This window comes from Apus apus, chromosome 4, assembly GCF_020740795.1.
Source record: "Apus apus isolate bApuApu2 chromosome 4, bApuApu2.pri.cur, whole genome shotgun sequence".
NCBI classification, from domain to species: Eukaryota; Metazoa; Chordata; class Aves; order Apodiformes; family Apodidae; genus Apus; species Apus apus.
Genome location: NC_067285.1, coordinates 4,533,313 through 4,549,890, shown reverse-complemented (window position 1 = coordinate 4,549,890; position 16,578 = coordinate 4,533,313). Strand labels below are relative to the sequence as shown.

Genomic DNA, 16,578 nt, shown 5'->3' with positions numbered 1-16,578 from the left:
TCAAACATAAGTAAAGGTAATCCCAGGATACTACCAGTTGTTGTTTCAGCAGTTTTGGCTTATTGCCTGCTGAGTAGGCAATAATACACATGTGTGTATATATATATATGTGTATATACACACACACTTGCAGCTTTCCCGAAAGTTTTTGCTTTGTTAAAAAGGCACTGTGTGTTTTTCCTGACAGCTCTTGGACAGTACTGGTGAACTATTCTCAGTCATCTTTGGTTATGCCACTGTGAAAGAAAAATGCTCTTTTCTTGGTACTTGGAAATAAAGTAGTGGAAGAAGCAGGAAGTATGTGTGATTTGTAGTCCTATAGCTGCTTAGGAAGCATACTGTGTTAAATATATATATGTGTGTGTATACTTAGGTTTTTACATCTCAGACCTTGCTAAGAATAAGGATTTACAGAGTTGGGTGTTTAATTGTCTTGCCTGTCTGGGTGTTGAGTGATCCTACCATAGCTGGGTGTTCTTCAAATAATCCATTCCTGACTGACAACTTCCAGAATATGGTTGCCTTGGATTTTATCTCTATTAAAGCAACTCTTTCTTTGTTGTGCTGTGAAGACCTACAGTGACTTCAGTAACTTAGTCTTAATTTTAAAGTGTTGCTAATCACCCAGACTTTGTATCAGTGTATCAGCCCCACTAGTCGATATTGGTTTTGTGTGACATGGGGTGATGAATGTGAATGAACATCGAATATTCACAGAAATACTTGTAATACATCTTTCTTTTTGTCATGCATGGCTTGTGCTAAAAGTTGGAGTTTCCTGACTGTAGTAGATTTATCTTGTCTCTAAGACAAAAAGAGTCTGTTGATCTGGTTTACATTGGCTCTTCAGCCAGGGAGATGACAAGTGATGAAAGCCTACATGAAAGAGAGTGAATTATTAGAAGGATCAAAGGAATTTTTACTTCCTGACCCCAGAGTTTCTGCTCTTCTTTTTTTGAGAACTGCTGCTATCACAGCCTGCTTTGCAAAGTTGTCCTGCATTCTGTGAGCTAAATACCAGTCTGGTTATGGCACAGTCAGTTGGTCTGCTCACTAGGAGGTTAAGAGTGCATGCTGGCAAAAATGTTTGTTGGCAGGCATGTGTTCATATATACATTATTTTTATGGCACAGCTGCGTCTCTACTGGGGGTTTCTGTCAGCAGTTATCTTGGTAAGGCATTAATATCTCCACATTTTATGCTGACATAATAAAAGTGGCAGAAATCTGTAGCAAAGATCTGACCTGCAGATGTTAGCCACAGAATAACTTGGGTTTGGGGAGCTATGAGAGCAAAGCCCTTTTTCTGTCTTGCCTCTTGAGATCAGTCAGTCAGATTGTACCTGTTTTTTGAGCACTGATTTCCAGAAGTACATTTTGCAGCACTTTAGCTACTATTAGCCTCTTACTTTTTGAGGCAGATCGTATTCATTATGCTGACTTCTGAAAAATCCTAAGCAATTATTCTGTTGTTAGAAAGTATATTATCTTTCAGAGCAAACCTTTTCCTTTCTAAAGCCTGCTTTTACCTACTTGATTAAGTACTTTATAGTTCTCCAAACTAATTACCTGTCACAGTACCTGTGTCCAACCACCTGACAATCGCTGTGTAGCTTGTTTCCAAAAGCTACTGTCTGTTCTGCTCATTTTTGTGGCTTTTGAATAAAAACACTGGGTAAAATTGTGCATTGCCGACAACATGAATTCTGTTAACTCTTCACATGTTCTGTATTTATTGTCAACAGGTGAAAAGAATTTTGCCAGCATACTTGGCTCCTTGGAGGGCTCCTCCATGTGCCTTTAGGTCCTCCAAACCGGAACTTATGCCAAATCTAGTCAGTGATGGAGTTGTCTGTGCCCCGCTTCAAACATACACTGAGGAGGAGACAATGCTGAAAAATATGGGTACCTACTATCTATGTGTTTAACATTTAGAAATCTCTAATCAGAAAGGAAATTTTAGCTTAAAAGTTGATTTTCTTATTTTAGTTAAATGTTGCGATCGGTGTGGGGGCTTTTGCTTAATGTTAAAACTGCTTTAGTTCACAAGGGAAGAATGTAATGTTCTGTTTCCATGTTACCATAGCATAGTTCCACAGTGCAGTTTACTCTGTATTAACGGTTTAAAACAGTTGCTGTCCTGGAAATTAAGCTGCCTGGCTTTGACTTGTGCCCTCTCTGAAGTATTTAGTTCAGCTGCAGGTCACTGCTTCAGCTGCTTTTCAGAGATTTCAAGTGTATCCAGAACAGGGACAGATGTGGTGTGTGTGTGTCTGCTGTGCAGCCAGGCCTGCACAGATTGTTTCAGAAGGATCCTCAGAGTGAAGAGTGGACTTGCACATCTGAGCCAGGGCTTATAAAAATGAAATAGAATGAGTCTTACAGGATTTTGTGCACTCAAAGTGACACACGTTAAAGCCTGAGACCAGCTTCCCAGACTGCAGGTTTAATTTATAAAGAAATGTGATAGAGCTAACCAAGTAAAGGATGTATTTGAAATATTTTCCATTGTTGTTTTGGTCAGTCAATATTATGTAAGTGTTGCTGAGATGCTTTCAAAGTTCTGAATTTATAGGAAGTATTTGTTTCAGTTTAGAGAGAATAGCTCAGTTCAGAAAGCCATGATAGCTGAGCCTCGTGGCATGTCACCTTGTTTCACTTTCCTTGTATATAACTTGTCTGGGAGAGTCAGGTAATACATGCATGACCTGGCAGAAGTACCACATTCCTGTTACATTGCTCTTCAAGGAGAGGTGTAGAATACTTACACTCTTTCTTCTCTTCCTTGCAGTGGCAAAATTTGCTCAGGAACGAGTTGCACCGTTGGTGCAAAAAATGGATGAGAATTCAGAAATGGAAGACTCTATAATACAGGGATTGTTTGAACAAGGGGTCTGCACACTTTTACTTGATTTTCTTCAGAAAGTGATGTAAATCATATAGTTTTCTAGCTGTGCACTTTTCAGATTTTTAGGTTGAGTGATATAATTTAAATGAACTAATTAATGAATCATTAAAAAATTTGGATTTCTCAACACCAGGGCAACTTTCTTTTCTTTTTTACTACATTATCACTCTCCCATCTTTTCCTGTAATAGTCTTTCCATCTCTACCACAGAACGCTCTTTATCTTATCTTTGAGTTTCCCATCTCTCCCCTCCACTTCCCCTTTTTGCTGTAATTGTATAAACATAATTGCATAGAACTGACGTGGCTGATATAGGGTATCAGGAGTTCTCTGTGTCCCGGGCAACCACGAGGACTTGTGTTGCACGTATTGTTGTATCCTGATGTTCATTCCTGGATTCAATTGGAGCCTTTCCTGCTATCAAAAAGTCCTTTTATACAATGAAAACTTCAAATATTAGATTTCTGTTGAGATTGCAGTTGTTCTGGAGCATGTAATCAGATTAGGGAGACTGGCCTGCATACTGCACGTGCTAGTTATTTCTTGCATGAACTATCAACTTCTGTGAATAATTGTTAGTTAAGGGTATTGAAGGAAAACAGGATTTGGAGAAGGATGTGTAACTATTTAAATTCTGTGGGTTTTGTTTTAATCTCTTACATATCAGCTTGGGATAATAAGTTTGATCTATTTGCTTTTCAGCTGATGAGTATTGACCTTGGACAAGAATATGGAGGAACTGGAGCTTCATTTTTTTCAGTCATATTGGTGGTAGAAGAACTGGCTAAAGTTGATCCAGCTGTATCTCTTCTCTGTGAACTCCAAAATACACTAACAAATAGGTTATTTTCCACATATGGAACAGAAGAACAAAAGAGAACTTACTTGCCCAGAGTGGCAAAAGATACAGTGAGTTGAAGTTGCTTTACTAAAGTATAATATAGTATTTTACAGTTACACGTTAGTGGGTTGGTTTTTTTCAGTGCCTAAATGTGTGAACTTTGATATGCTGGTTAGAGCTGAGGTCTGTGGCTATATAGATGGATCCTGTCATCACTAGCTGAGAGGTAGAAGTGGAAAGGCACTTATTAGTTTCATTAAAAATTAATTTACTGTGGAAGAGAACTTTAAAGCAGTTGACTTTGAGAGACATGTAATTACATAGTGTTTCTATTCTTAACCTCCTTATCTGAAGCTGAGCTACTTTGATGCAATGAAGTGTTTGAATTTAAGAGACTTGAGCTGGTTTTTAACTATTTTCATTGCAGAATTTGTCATCTGTTGTGCCTGAATGTTCAGTTAAAATTAGTTTTTCCCTTCAATTGACAGATAGGCAGTTTCTGTCTCACAGAAGCTGGATCTGGCAGTGATGCTTTTTCTTTGAAGACTCGGGCTGAGAAGAAGGGAGACTACTATATTATCAATGGCTCAAAGATGTGGATTAGCTTGGCAGAACATGCAGGAGTTTTCTTTGTGATGGCAAATGCAGATCCATCCTTAGTAAGTTGCTGAAAAATAGTTGAATTTTAGTGGCAGCTGATGTATGAAACTACGGATTTTATATTAATAATCTGATGTTAAAGGTTAATATTCTTTGCACCTTTTCTTAGCAAACCTTTAAAACTATTTCCCAACAAAAACTGAGAACTTGCTGAGCAATTTAATAAATTTCTTCCACCGGGGAAAATTAAAATGTCAGAATCATAATTGCTGAGATGCAGAGCACAGCATGCATGGGTGTTGTTCTGTGTAATGGGAGAACAGGTAGCCTAGTCTTTCCCACCCTTCTGGCTTAACTAACAACTTGCTGCTGTTCATTGGCAAAATAGATCTTAGGCTAAATGCACTGGAAAACTAACAGGGATACTAAAAGTGCATTCTGGTAAAAAAAATACATATCTAAATATGCATGTTCCAAGTTTTGTCACCAACTTTGTTATAGTAGATTCAGGAAAGTCAATGACAGACTTTAAAATCTACTATACAAATACCATAGAGTGATAATTGAATACAAACCTAAACTGTTTAAAACTTTTATCTTTTTTTAAACTTCTTTCAGTGTCCTTTTTTTTTTTTAATGTAACTTGAATATATTTATGTTTAAAATTAAAATCTCAGGTTTTGTCTAAATAAGAAGAGGGCTTTTTTCTTTCATTAGATCAAACAGTTGAATGGCATGTTGCTTTCTGAATTTTTGTTCATTTCTACAAAAGCTGGTGGGTGACTTGAGTACTGCTTACAATGAAAATATTAACTATATTTAGTTAACTGTGTAGTTTTTATATTTGTTAACTGCTGTCCACTGCTGTACAATCTAGAGTTGTTTCTGTGTTCATGTCTATAATTTAAAAGAATTGTAGTACATTGTCTTCTTAAAATTAGAAGTTTGCTTTTAAATATTCAGAAGGAGACTAAAAGTCAATGCTGCTCTAAGGTTAAGTGACAGTTGCTATCAGTATAAACAAGAAAACAGATCGGGGTAGAATTGTGTACTGAAATGTAATCTCTCTACTAGCAGCTCCCATGGTGAGACAAGCTGTCACTGAGGTGAGATTGAAACAGCAGCCTTCTCTTTCCTTAGAATAAATTCTTCCAGGGGAACCACAGGGCTTTTCCTGCCTCTCAGTGTTACCCTCTTAGTGAGAGGAGGTGTTGTGGATGTTAGGGACAGGAAGACATGGAAACATGGCCGGGAACAACTTGCATGTCTGTCACGTGCAACGTGTTGATAAGAGTACCTGCTGCTTTTCTGGCTGGGGGAGCAAGAGTGAGTGGTGGAAAGGAGAGAGAACTGAGAGTAAGAGTTACACAGAGGGGAAAAAGAGAAAGTGACAGCCATCAGGAATCACTGTTCTGTTCTTCAGGAATCTAGTTTAAGACTTCAAAGATATGAAGGTGGTAAGCATGTATCTAGGAGGTGCCAGGATTTAGGCTGGGTATACAGTCTGTGTGTTGTCACAGGAGTTACTTAGTGTCCTGCCAAATCACTGCCTTAAGACTCCTTGAGTATTCCAATATTCAAATCAGCTCTTTGAGCTTTCTGACAACAGCCATCAAAATTATTTCAGACTACTTTATTAATTACATTCCAACTACCTCTAAAGTGGAGAGACAGTGGTATCAATATCCTGCAAACTGGAATCATAGAAAAGGGTACACACTAGTTCTGGGTGTTGGATTAGTTCTGTTACAATACTTGTAGTCATGCTGCACTTGGAATGTTCAAGCACAGTTCCCAGTGATGCCAGTAAGAGCACTTTGGACAACCTTAAAAGGAAGAGTATATACGCAGCCTTCCAGGAGAAGAGTAGCTGAAGTAATTTGGCTTAAGTAAAAATTTTCATCCTACAGAATGGTGTGGCAGGTGGGTTTAGAGCCATTATTCATCTGGCCACTTCAGATATGCCATGTCTTCCTGCAGCCATTGACATGGTCCAGCAGCAAGTTCATGGCACAGGGATAATTTGCTTTTCAATGATCCCCAGTACAGACAGGCACTGCAGCCCAGTCTGTTTAATTTACATAATAACAGTCCTCTGTCTTGTCAGGAGAACTTTTAAGGTTCTGTTTTCCACATGGAATATATTCATAGGAAGGTATCCCTGGCCTGTGTTAAACCATGATTAGCAGACATAGAGGGAACAGATGATGGTGCCAGTGTTTTATTTAGCACCATAGTATCAAGCAGGTGTAAAATTTCAGTACTGGAATGAGATCTTTAGACCACCATTGGGTGATACCAGTATAAAACCAGTTCTTGATTATTTTTTAATTCATCCTAGGGATACAAGGGAATTACATGCTTCATAGTAGATCGCAACACAGAAGGACTGCATGTAGGAAAGAAGGAGGACAAGCTTGGAATCAGAGCATCTTCTACCTGCCCAGTAACATTTGAAAATGTTAAGGTATTGTAGGTTGTTTAGTTATTGAAGCACACTTTATGTATAATTGACTACATATAAGGAAAGAATGTTAATTCAATTCCCAATATTTTTTTCTCTTAAACATACTGGTTTAACTTTTTCCTTTTGACAAAATTCTTGAAGGCAGTTGACTTCCTCAATTATGATCCAGTTTTTCTCAATCATCAGTTTATAGTCACATGTATCAGGGAATGTTCTAATCAGTTTATCTAGAAGTCAAGTGTCTAGTTTATGTTTTATGCCTTCACTTACAAGGAAGGTTAAATAAAACATGTACACTGCTTCACCTGTGAACCATGCTGGCAGTTGCAGAGTAGAAGAGGAATAACTGAGTGGTTTTATTCCTTAGGTTCCTGAGACCAATATCCTGGGACAGGTTGGACAAGGCTATAAGTATGCAATTGGATTGCTAAATACTGGCAGAATAGGTATTGCTGCACAGGTGGGTGTTGATTTTTTTTCTTAATACTGAATCCAACCAGTATGTAACTTGGAATTTGGATTGAAATTTACAAAATATTTAAAGCCAGTAAGAATGAACTGTTTAGAAAATACTTTATTAAAAAACTGAGTTTTTTGCCACTAGATGTCACCATTCCTGTATTTAAGTTACAGTGACACTGAAACAAGTGCACATGGTGAAATTCTCTTTCAGTGACATAAGCAATATATTTAGAAAACATTAAATGGCAATTAGTTTGTCTTTGGTGGTTAACTTATTGCTGCTGAAATATTGCAATATTTTTATCTGCCATTATTCATTTTACAAAGAAAACTGGCTTTGGAAAATAGAACACATTGAAATGTGTTATATTAATGCTTCCAGCCATGATTGTGTGTCAGCTTATTGTTAAAATAAATGTGACTTTTTTAATAAGATAAGTGTCCTAGTTCATTGCTGTGTTTGAATATTGCATCTTATGGCATCTTAAGGGAAAATATTTGCTGACCTTTGAGTTGTTCATTGTTAAAAGTGCTGAAGTTGATACAGATATATAAGATGATGACAAATCTGGTAATAAAGCTAATTAGCAGCAGACTCAATTATTTTCTTACTTTCTTTTCCCACGTACTCATTTTCCTATGCATTGTGGGTTTTTTTTCTAGAACCTTAAATGATTAAGGACTAGATGTCTGAACCCAGTCAGAGTCATGTTTTTATCATCTTGGGGCCCTTGACTTTCAGCTTAATGTGTGAGTTTATAAAAAAAATACCCATAAGCTGTTGTCATAGAATCATAAAATGCTTTGATTTGGAAGGGACCTTAAAGATCATTTAGTTCCAACCCCCCTACATGGGAAGGGACACCTCCCACCAGACCAGGTTGCTCCAAGCCCCATCCAACCTGCCCTTCAACACTTCCAGGGATGGGTCATCCACAGGTTCCCTGGGCAACCTGTTCCAGTGTCTCACCACCCTCATACTCTGAAGAATTTCCTCCTAGTGTCTCACCTAAATCTTCGTGCTTCCAGTTTTGATCCATTCCCCCTTATCCTGTCACTCCCTGCCCTTGTCCAAAGCCCCTCCCCAGCTTTGCTGTAGCCCCTTCAGGCACTGGAATGTGCTCTAAGGTCTCCCCAGAGCCTTCTCTTCTCCAGACTGAACAACCCCAACTCTCAGCCTGTCTTCATAGCAGAGCTTTTAATTTTACCATATACTGTTACCTTGCTTTTGATAGTTCTTCATACCATTCGTTTTCCTTTTTTTTCTTGTTTGCTGCTCCCTTAATCGAATTTCCAATCTTGGTTTTTCATAGGAAGGAAAGCAGGTAGAAAGAATGTGTTCAGATGAATGTACTAATAGGTATATATTCCAAGATTTATGAAAGGCAGGGTCCTGTCTTTGCTGTCTTGTTTGGAATGTAATACACTTCTTGAAATTTGGAAGTCATAAAACTATAAAACTAGTTTACCTTCCAGATTTCATAATGTTTCTTTAGGCTAACAAATCAGCCACTAGTGTAGTTGTGAGTTACTTCTTTATAAGTGTTTCTGTGTAGCTTTCCTAGATGTTATCATCCAAGATAACTGTGTTCTGCTGTCTTTGCTGTTGAGTGAAGAGAGTGTGTGAAAAGACAATGGGTCTTCTAAAATTGTTCTGCTGAGTTGTTTTTTTTCCCTAGAAAATGCTGGAACAAATACTATCTCTGATTCCACTATACTGATTTTATAACTTCTGAAATAAATTACTAATTCTCACAGTGTAGTGTCTTCTATAAAACGAGAAATTATTTTGATTATGAAAACAGCTTTGAATAATCAGTCAAATTATTTTTCCTTTAATAGTGTAATGTAGATCTATAGATCTTTAGTGTACAGTAATTTTCTCATGTAATTAAGAATTTTGCCAGAAATGCTAAATATTTTTGCAATTGTTTTACTCATTACTTTTGTTCAAAAAATAATGTTTTCACAAATACTTTGTTTTTACTAAGAAGTTTCTTTCAGGAATGGATTAGTATTGAATTTCTTTCAGGAGTGGCTTAGTATGGAATAGGCTTATTCCTCAAATTCTTGGTGTGTTTGGGTTTGTTTGGTTTTTTTTGTTCTAACTCACCTCAATATATCTTCTTTCTTACAGATGTTAGGACTGGCACAGGGGTGTTTTGACCATACAATTCCCTACACAAAGGAGAGAGTCCAATTTGGAAAAAGTGTATTTGATTTCCAGGTACTTGTTAATGAACATATGGGAAGTTTCCTCCAAGACAGTGGTAGTTACCACAGCAGATGAAGTCAGTAAAATTAGTAATCTGATATGTGTAATTTCTGCTTCACTTTGGGTCATGTCTCTACTTCTCAATGTTTGAGAAAAAAATCTCAAAAGAATTTCAGATGAGCATTCACCTGCCACAGAAAATACATCAATTCAGTGTTGTGTGCCCTTGCAAGTACCACATAAATCATTTAAAACTTAAAAAAAACTATTAACAGAGCTCCCTTTCCTTGATAGTCTATTCACTGCCTTTAAAATTAATAGACATGGAGCTCCTTTCTCTTCTGCTTTTAATATCACAGTGTGCTGAATGTGTTCCAGTTTTTATACCCTTTCATGAGGTGTAGGGGAAGCCTTTTTCTGGAGACACTAAAAATTATAAAAAGATGAGGAAAACTGATGGAATTATTAGATTTCCTGTGTTATACAAAGCCATTTAGTTTCCATGATAATATCTGTATCTTAAAATGAGAGGGACTCTTTGTTGCAAAAATGATGTATAGTTTAATAAGGAAGATAGATAATTGTAATTACTATAGTCATTTTCTTGGTAAAAGAAACCTACATCGTGGATGAAGGGAAGGAACATTAGTACTACTCATAATTTATACAAATTTTAGGAAGCACCCACAGATATCTAGGAAATTATTGGGACTGTGTCTTTTGACTGGGAAATGGAATTTATAATTGCTGAATCATTTTGTTGTTTTGACCTGCCTATATATTTTTGCTAATTTTAGGGAATAGTGTCAATGTTCCAATAAGATGGAAGTTTTCGTTGTGTTTTACGAGCAGGTTAGACAACTAAATGTTCATTTTCAGGCATGATCATGTTTGGGTCTCCTTAAATAAACCTTTTATTCTTAATACCTGCCATTTAGAGATGAGCTGCATCATCTCTTTCCTTCCCCTGGAATCCACCCATTGATCACATTCTCTAGACTTTGATGCTGCTCCTGTCTCTTTTTCTCATGGCTATGGGACATGGGAAGAAGTAGGTGTCACTTTGCTAGTTCTGCACTTAGTTTATGAGGTACTTTTTTCAAGTTTTCCTCACTGAAGCTTCTCAGGGAACTAGGCTTGTGAGTGTGGGAATGTTCTCACCAGGCAAGCTGCAACCTAAAAACACAGCCCTGACCTCCCTGTGTCTCTGTGGTTCTGAGGAGAACAGGAAGATTTGGCTGAAGTTTTCCTTAATATTCATGGTGGCAGATAGGTTCATGTTGAACCCTCCTGTCCAGATAGCCAGGCAGGAAGTTCCCCAGTACTCCTGAATCCAAGAAGAGGGAAGGAGAAAATGGGAGTGCAACTCCTAAAAGGACTTGTGTGGCCCAGAGTTCTTCTGACTTTGTTTCCACAGACTAGCAGAGAGGTGTGGAGTAATAGTCCGTCTAGATTTTGTGTTTCTGTTTTAGGCATGTTCCTTGGTGAAAATAAAGGTTCTTGGTAGACATTCCTGTTGAGTCCTAGCTGCTGGTGTGTCTTGACTTGTTGGGTGCTTGTTCCAGGGGATGCAGCACCAGATAGCCCAGGTGGCCACGCAGCTGGAGGCAGCCAGGTTGCTGACCTACAACGCGGCCCGTCTGGCCGAAGCAGGAAGGCCGTTCATCAAGGAGGCCAGCATGGCCAAGTACTATGCTGCTGAGGTAACCTGAGTTTCTTGGTTCAGTGGAGTTATTCTACTGCTGTTCACGTTTGGGTTTTTTTTCTGTTCATGCATAGCTTTTAATACATGTTTTGCTGTGAAATCCGTGGATCTGCTTCCATCTTGTTTCTCATTCTCAGTCTGGCGTATGGCATGTAAAGTAGGCCACCAAGGTATTAACTAAATAAGATTTTGAAAAAGAAGTAACAACATTAAAAGAGAAAGGGACTTAGGATTTACACTCATCTAGAGAAATGTCATTTTCTCAGAATTCTCTTTTTGTGGCTGGAGAATTGGTGTGGGGAAACTTTATTTGTGACCATTTCAACTCTGCTGGTTGCAATCGTGAGTCTCAATATGATTTGAAACTGGATTTCTTCTTCCTTTCTGTAACTGCTGTCTTGCATAGAGCCCAACAGTGTGCATTTTCATAGTGCAGCATATGAACTGTTGCAGTAATGGTGAGTGAATTCTGGATGTCTTCTAATTTAGAAAAATGTCATTTTTATTCTAAAAATAATTTGCATAATAAGGATACAAAAATGTCAGTCCTTCCTCTTCCCACTTATTCTACTAACTGCTTTAATTGCTGGTTTGTTTTTACCTTAAATAGATACAAAGAATACAATTTTCTACCATCTCTGTGAAGTTGAATCCTGACATAACTCTGAAACCCTTTTCATAGGTTGCAACACTGACAACCAGTAAATGTATTGAATGGATGGGTGGTGTTGGATTCACAAAAAATTATCCAATAGAAAAGTACTATCGTGACTGCAAGATAGGTGAGTAGTAGTTTCTTAAGTACTTCCTGTAGCATTAGTAGCATTAAAATTTGGGGATGAATGACTGGCTGTTGTTTTAAGATCTCTTCCCTGAGAATGTTATCAGCACAGATTCAAAGGCTCATATATGAGAAGGTAAAATTTTAGGCATTAATATCCATGGATGTGAGGCTAAATAATTAGATACCAATAAAATACAGATCCACACATTGTGTCCTATTCTATTAAGAAAATTCCAGTTAAAAAAATTGAAGCTTTTCAGAAAGTATTCAGGTCTGAATCTATGTGGAGTTTTATTTTCAAGGCTTCCTTGTTTACCAGTATAATCCTCAAACATAACAGTTTGACATTTTTAACAATATAACCCTTTGACTTTTATTGCTGATAGCATTTATAAATACTTAATTTTTGTTGGTTATTTAGGAGTTGCTTTTCAGGAAAACGTCATTATGTTGTGCCAGGAGAAGAACATTTTAATTTGCAGATCATAAAATATAAAAAAAATATTTAAGTAATAATTCTGTTCCTAGAACTTGCTCTGCAAATCTTCACTTCATAATTGTAAGTGTTCTAACTGGACTATTGGAACAACATCTTAGTCTCTCTTCATATACTCACTGTGGTTTTATAGTATTCTAATTTATTTTCTTATGGTTTCAGGTACAATATATGAAGGAACTACAAATATCCAGCTGAGCACCATTGCAAAAAGCATAGCACGGGAGTACTGAAACCATAAGGACTTCTCTACTGTTACCAGAAGTGATTCCACTGAACACTCATTGTGAATTACATGTTTATTTGTAATTATGAAAATGAGAAATAAGAATACATCGTCACAGACAAAATTGTAAGGAAAACCATGAATTCCCCATTTCAGGACAGTGTGTAATTCATGAGAAATCATGAAGTGCACATTCAAATCCAAGTCATGGGTTAAAAATCTCACTGCCTGAGACACTCCTAAGCTAATACATGGGCTGAAATTATTTTATTGCCTTTGGTTATGTGAACAGTGCATCTCCACTTCCAAAGGGGAAACAAAAGAAGTCACATCCTTGGCTTGCCTGGTGCAGAAGGTCATGTTGCATGGCATGAAGCTGCTGTTTGTTCCTGCTGCCCTTTATTAGCATGGGGTACAGGAGAGGGATGAGGAAGGAGATGGAAGTGATGGGTTCTTCTCTCCCAGGTGGAGCGATGTCTGTGGAGCTGCTGTAATTGGAGTAATTTTTATAGCAGCCCTTAGTGTGTTCTTAAGTATACCTTGGTAATTAAGCCCTTCCAGCCCCAGTTTTTAGTACTGAAAGGTGGCTAATGTCTACCTCCCTTTCCAGCCTTTTCAGCTGTTAAGGGTTTAATCTAAGAGCCTATTTATAGTTCTCCTTTCATAAAAGGTTGAGTTGAAATCTTTGTGAAATTGGGTTAAAAAAGCTCTTGTAGTTCTGCAGAAAGACAGAGAAAGAAGCTAGGAAATAGGAATGCTGTGATGCTACCTCACAGTGGCCTTTCCACATTCAATGCATTCTACAAACTTTAATTCTCAGAGCCTTCCTGGATGGTAGGGAGGGACTGTTAACTTGCACCTTAGAAAACTTTCTCCCTAGTTAGTGGTTCTCTACAAAAAGAGCAGAGCTTTTCTCCTTTTGAGAGAGAAACTGGGGAGGGCTGAGAAGTATTTACTTTTTTTCCCTCTCTCTGTTTACTTTAAAATTAGATGTTTTGTTTACTGTGGAAACCTCTTCAATGCTGGAGAACTAATTAACTAAGAATCAAGAGACAGCTTAATATATGAAAAATTATTATAATTGCTGTAATTGGCAATTTGTTTCAAGTGTTTTGGGGAGGGAAGGAATGGTTTTGGCTGACTTAGAAGAATCTCCTTGTTAAAGCTTGCTAGACTCTGATGATTCACTTTAAGTGGAGCTTAGAATGTTACAGTCAGAGACTCGTAAAGGTTTTTTTTTTCTTAGCAAAATTAGGATAAATGACACTTGACAAGTTTGATTTTGTAAACCAAGCAGACAGGAGTGCCTTATACAAAGAAACAAGCAAGAAGGAAAAGCACCATTAACAAATTTTCTGACTTAATGTCAGCTTCAAAGGGAAGTAACTACTTTAGTGAACCGTGCACTTTACCTGTTGATCAGTGAAGAATTCATGTGCTAATTATCCCTATGCCAATTAAAAAGCCACTCCCATATCAGTTTGATCAACAGCTTTGAGATTTTAAAAAATACAAGGGTAGGAGGTTAGACTAGATTATTTCTGAAGTTTTCTTCTATTCTTATTGTTGTTATTGCTATTATTACTATTACTATTGCTATTATTATTACTACTACCACCACTGCAAAAAACCTGAAATGTAGTTGGAGGCTTTCTTTCAGCTGAATTAAAAGGGCTGGGGAGATTGTTAGACTAGAATTAAGACTACAAAAATTAACTACAGTTACTCTGCTCAGCACAGTTGATCTGTGAGTCTGAAAAGATCATAAGTGGACTGCAAAATGTTGGAGTTAACCTCATCAGCTACTCAGCAGTTCTTCTCAGAAAAGCAAGGTCAAACTTTAACTAATGTTACAGCTGCACGTCTCTGTTTTATATGCTGTGTTTTGTACACAATAACTTTTGAAAGAAATGTATGTGTTGTATTTGATTTTCGTCCACAAAAGGTGTTGGAGGAACATGTGCACAAATGAATTACGACCACTGAGTTTCTTTTGTTGTTATTTTCAGAGGGCACACACCTCTGTGGAGAGCATTAGCTATTCTCTGCCTCCAGGAGCTTGTTTCACCCCCTTAAGTCTGATTCCATTGCTGCATTAAGGCAGATGTTGGCTTAATAATAAAATGACTGTGCTGTTGTCCAGGCTCTGTTAAGAGCTGCGTGTGTTCCCATCACCCCATTCCATTTGGGACAAGCATTTATGGATGGTCATGAGCAGCATTTCTACATTTGACACTGTGGGTGCAGGACTGTTGGTGATGGCTGGCTGCACCACAAGGTGTAGGGCTGCAGAGCTGGTGCTGTGAACACTGTGAGGCTTTCTGAAGTGACACCAGGACTCAAGCTGCTTTATACACTGAAAGTATTTGTATTAGTGAGTTTTCCCTTCCTATGGCCTCAGTCAGCCCAGTCAATCCCCTCGATTGCCCTGGAACAGCATCTTTAGTATCAAATGTTGCATCTGAGCTTCCCTGGTTGGAGGGAAAGACCTGAATTGAGAATGTATTAAAAAGTGCCTCAATTTGATATTTGACTTGATAACAATGCTAATCCTGTATATCAGGGGATGGTTCTCTAATATTCTGTCATTTAAAATTTTCTCCAGATCTTGCAGTTTTTGTACTGAGAGATAATGACTCATCTGTCAGGTTTCTTTAGTAGTATCCTGATTTGTGATAGAGGTCTGAGGCAGATTCCCACAGAAAGGTCTAATGGCTACTTGGGAGATACTCAAATATAACATTTTATATGTTGTTTTCTATGCTGTTGTTCTTTCTTTCATATTTTCTTTTCCCCTTGTAAAGATTGTGTTGGAAGAGGCTTACGTGAAGTATAAACTAATTGTTCACTGGGTGCCTTTCACTGCGTAAAGAATTTTCTAATTAGCATGTTATTGCATTTCCAGTTGGAAATGCTTTAGTGAGAGACACATTTCAAGTTCTTCCTGCCAAACTGAGCTCAATGTGAAACACAGTCTGGCTTTCTGGAGCTTGCTTATTGAGTACACAAAAGGTGAAGAAATGTTTTTAGGGTACCAATGTGATAGATCTCCTAAGAGAATGACATGGAAGTGGTTAACAGCTACCACAAAGGCTTCACCAGTATTTACCTGTTGTGTTACCACTGTGCAGAGGCACAGATCGAGTGAGAGATGGGCACATGTTGTACGATTCCCAAAGAATTTTCACATGATTTGTTATTTTATGTCATTGTTTTCTCTGCAGTGTAACCCCTTGGTGTAGGTCCAGGTGAGAACATGACAGGAAGTCTTTGCTCCTTTGGCCCTGACTTTCTAGAATTACGTAGTGTAATTGATTGTACACAGGTGAGAGGAAGCAAGAGTTCTTTCTTACACCAGAGACAGACATCAATGGGTAGTGAATCCTGAGTTCCAGGCTAACAAACAGGAATTACAATAATTATTTCACTTAAATATGCCAGTTGTAAGAACAGTTGCTATAATTAACTAAGTCCAGCTCAGTGGCATTGAGGGTATTTCTCATTATCTGATACTAGGGACATTAAGCTGCTTTGAAACCTTGGCATTTATTATCCTCTAAAAATATTCTGTCCATGTGCAGTAAGTTTCTAATACATTAAGTGGCTGTAACTAACCACTGTGTTAGCTCGTTTCTGGAGCGTTTAAATGTTGGTTCATATTGGTATGTTGATGTTCAAAAGAACATGCAATGCACAATGGAGCTTTTTTTCTGATTAAATATAAGTTGGCAGTATGCACAGTCTCAACAGGCAGCAGTAGCATTTCTACATAACCTTCTGTCTTTGAAGATAATCTGGATTTACACCTTTCTGAGATTATTTTTCCCCTGTGTGTTTTATTAGCTTAAGAGCTCCTAATACTGGAAGACTCTTCC

The 16,578-nt window shown here is 37.7% G+C and overlaps 1 protein-coding gene across 2 annotated transcripts; it reads left to right on the top strand.

Moving 5' to 3' along the window:
* The first annotated feature begins 1,744 nt into the window (after positions 1–1,744).
* On the top strand, positions 1,745–15,464 carry ACADSB (acyl-CoA dehydrogenase short/branched chain). Of its 2 annotated transcripts, XM_051617554.1 has the most exons (10): positions 1,745–1,904; positions 2,791–2,891; positions 3,610–3,816; positions 4,237–4,407; positions 6,690–6,815; positions 7,183–7,275; positions 9,415–9,504; positions 11,058–11,195; positions 11,880–11,979; positions 12,640–15,464. In XM_051617554.1, the coding sequence occupies exons 1-10, from the start codon at positions 1,823–1,825 to the stop codon at positions 12,708–12,710; spliced, it is 1,179 nt and encodes a 392-aa protein (XP_051473514.1). In that variant the 5' UTR covers positions 1,745–1,822; the 3' UTR covers positions 12,711–15,464. The 2 variants fall into 2 exon arrangements, with proteins under 2 accessions (XP_051473514.1, XP_051473512.1); XM_051617552.1 differs by lacking the exon at positions 2,791–2,891 and having other exon boundaries at positions 1,815–1,904.
* Positions 15,465–16,578: the final 1,114 nt, after the last annotated feature.

Excerpts from the sequence above, each read along its gene's own strand:
- ACADSB (XM_051617554.1), top strand. The coding sequence starts at position 1,823 with ATGCCAAATCTAGTCAGTGATGGAGTTGTCTGTGCCCCGCTTCAAACA. Across the intron at positions 2,892-3,609 it reads AGGGATTGTTTGAACAAGGG|CTGATGAGTATTGACCTTGG; the intron begins GTCTGCACACTT and ends TTTGCTTTTCAG. Across the intron at positions 11,980-12,639 it reads CTATCGTGACTGCAAGATAG|GTACAATATATGAAGGAACT; the intron begins GTGAGTAGTAGT and ends TTATGGTTTCAG.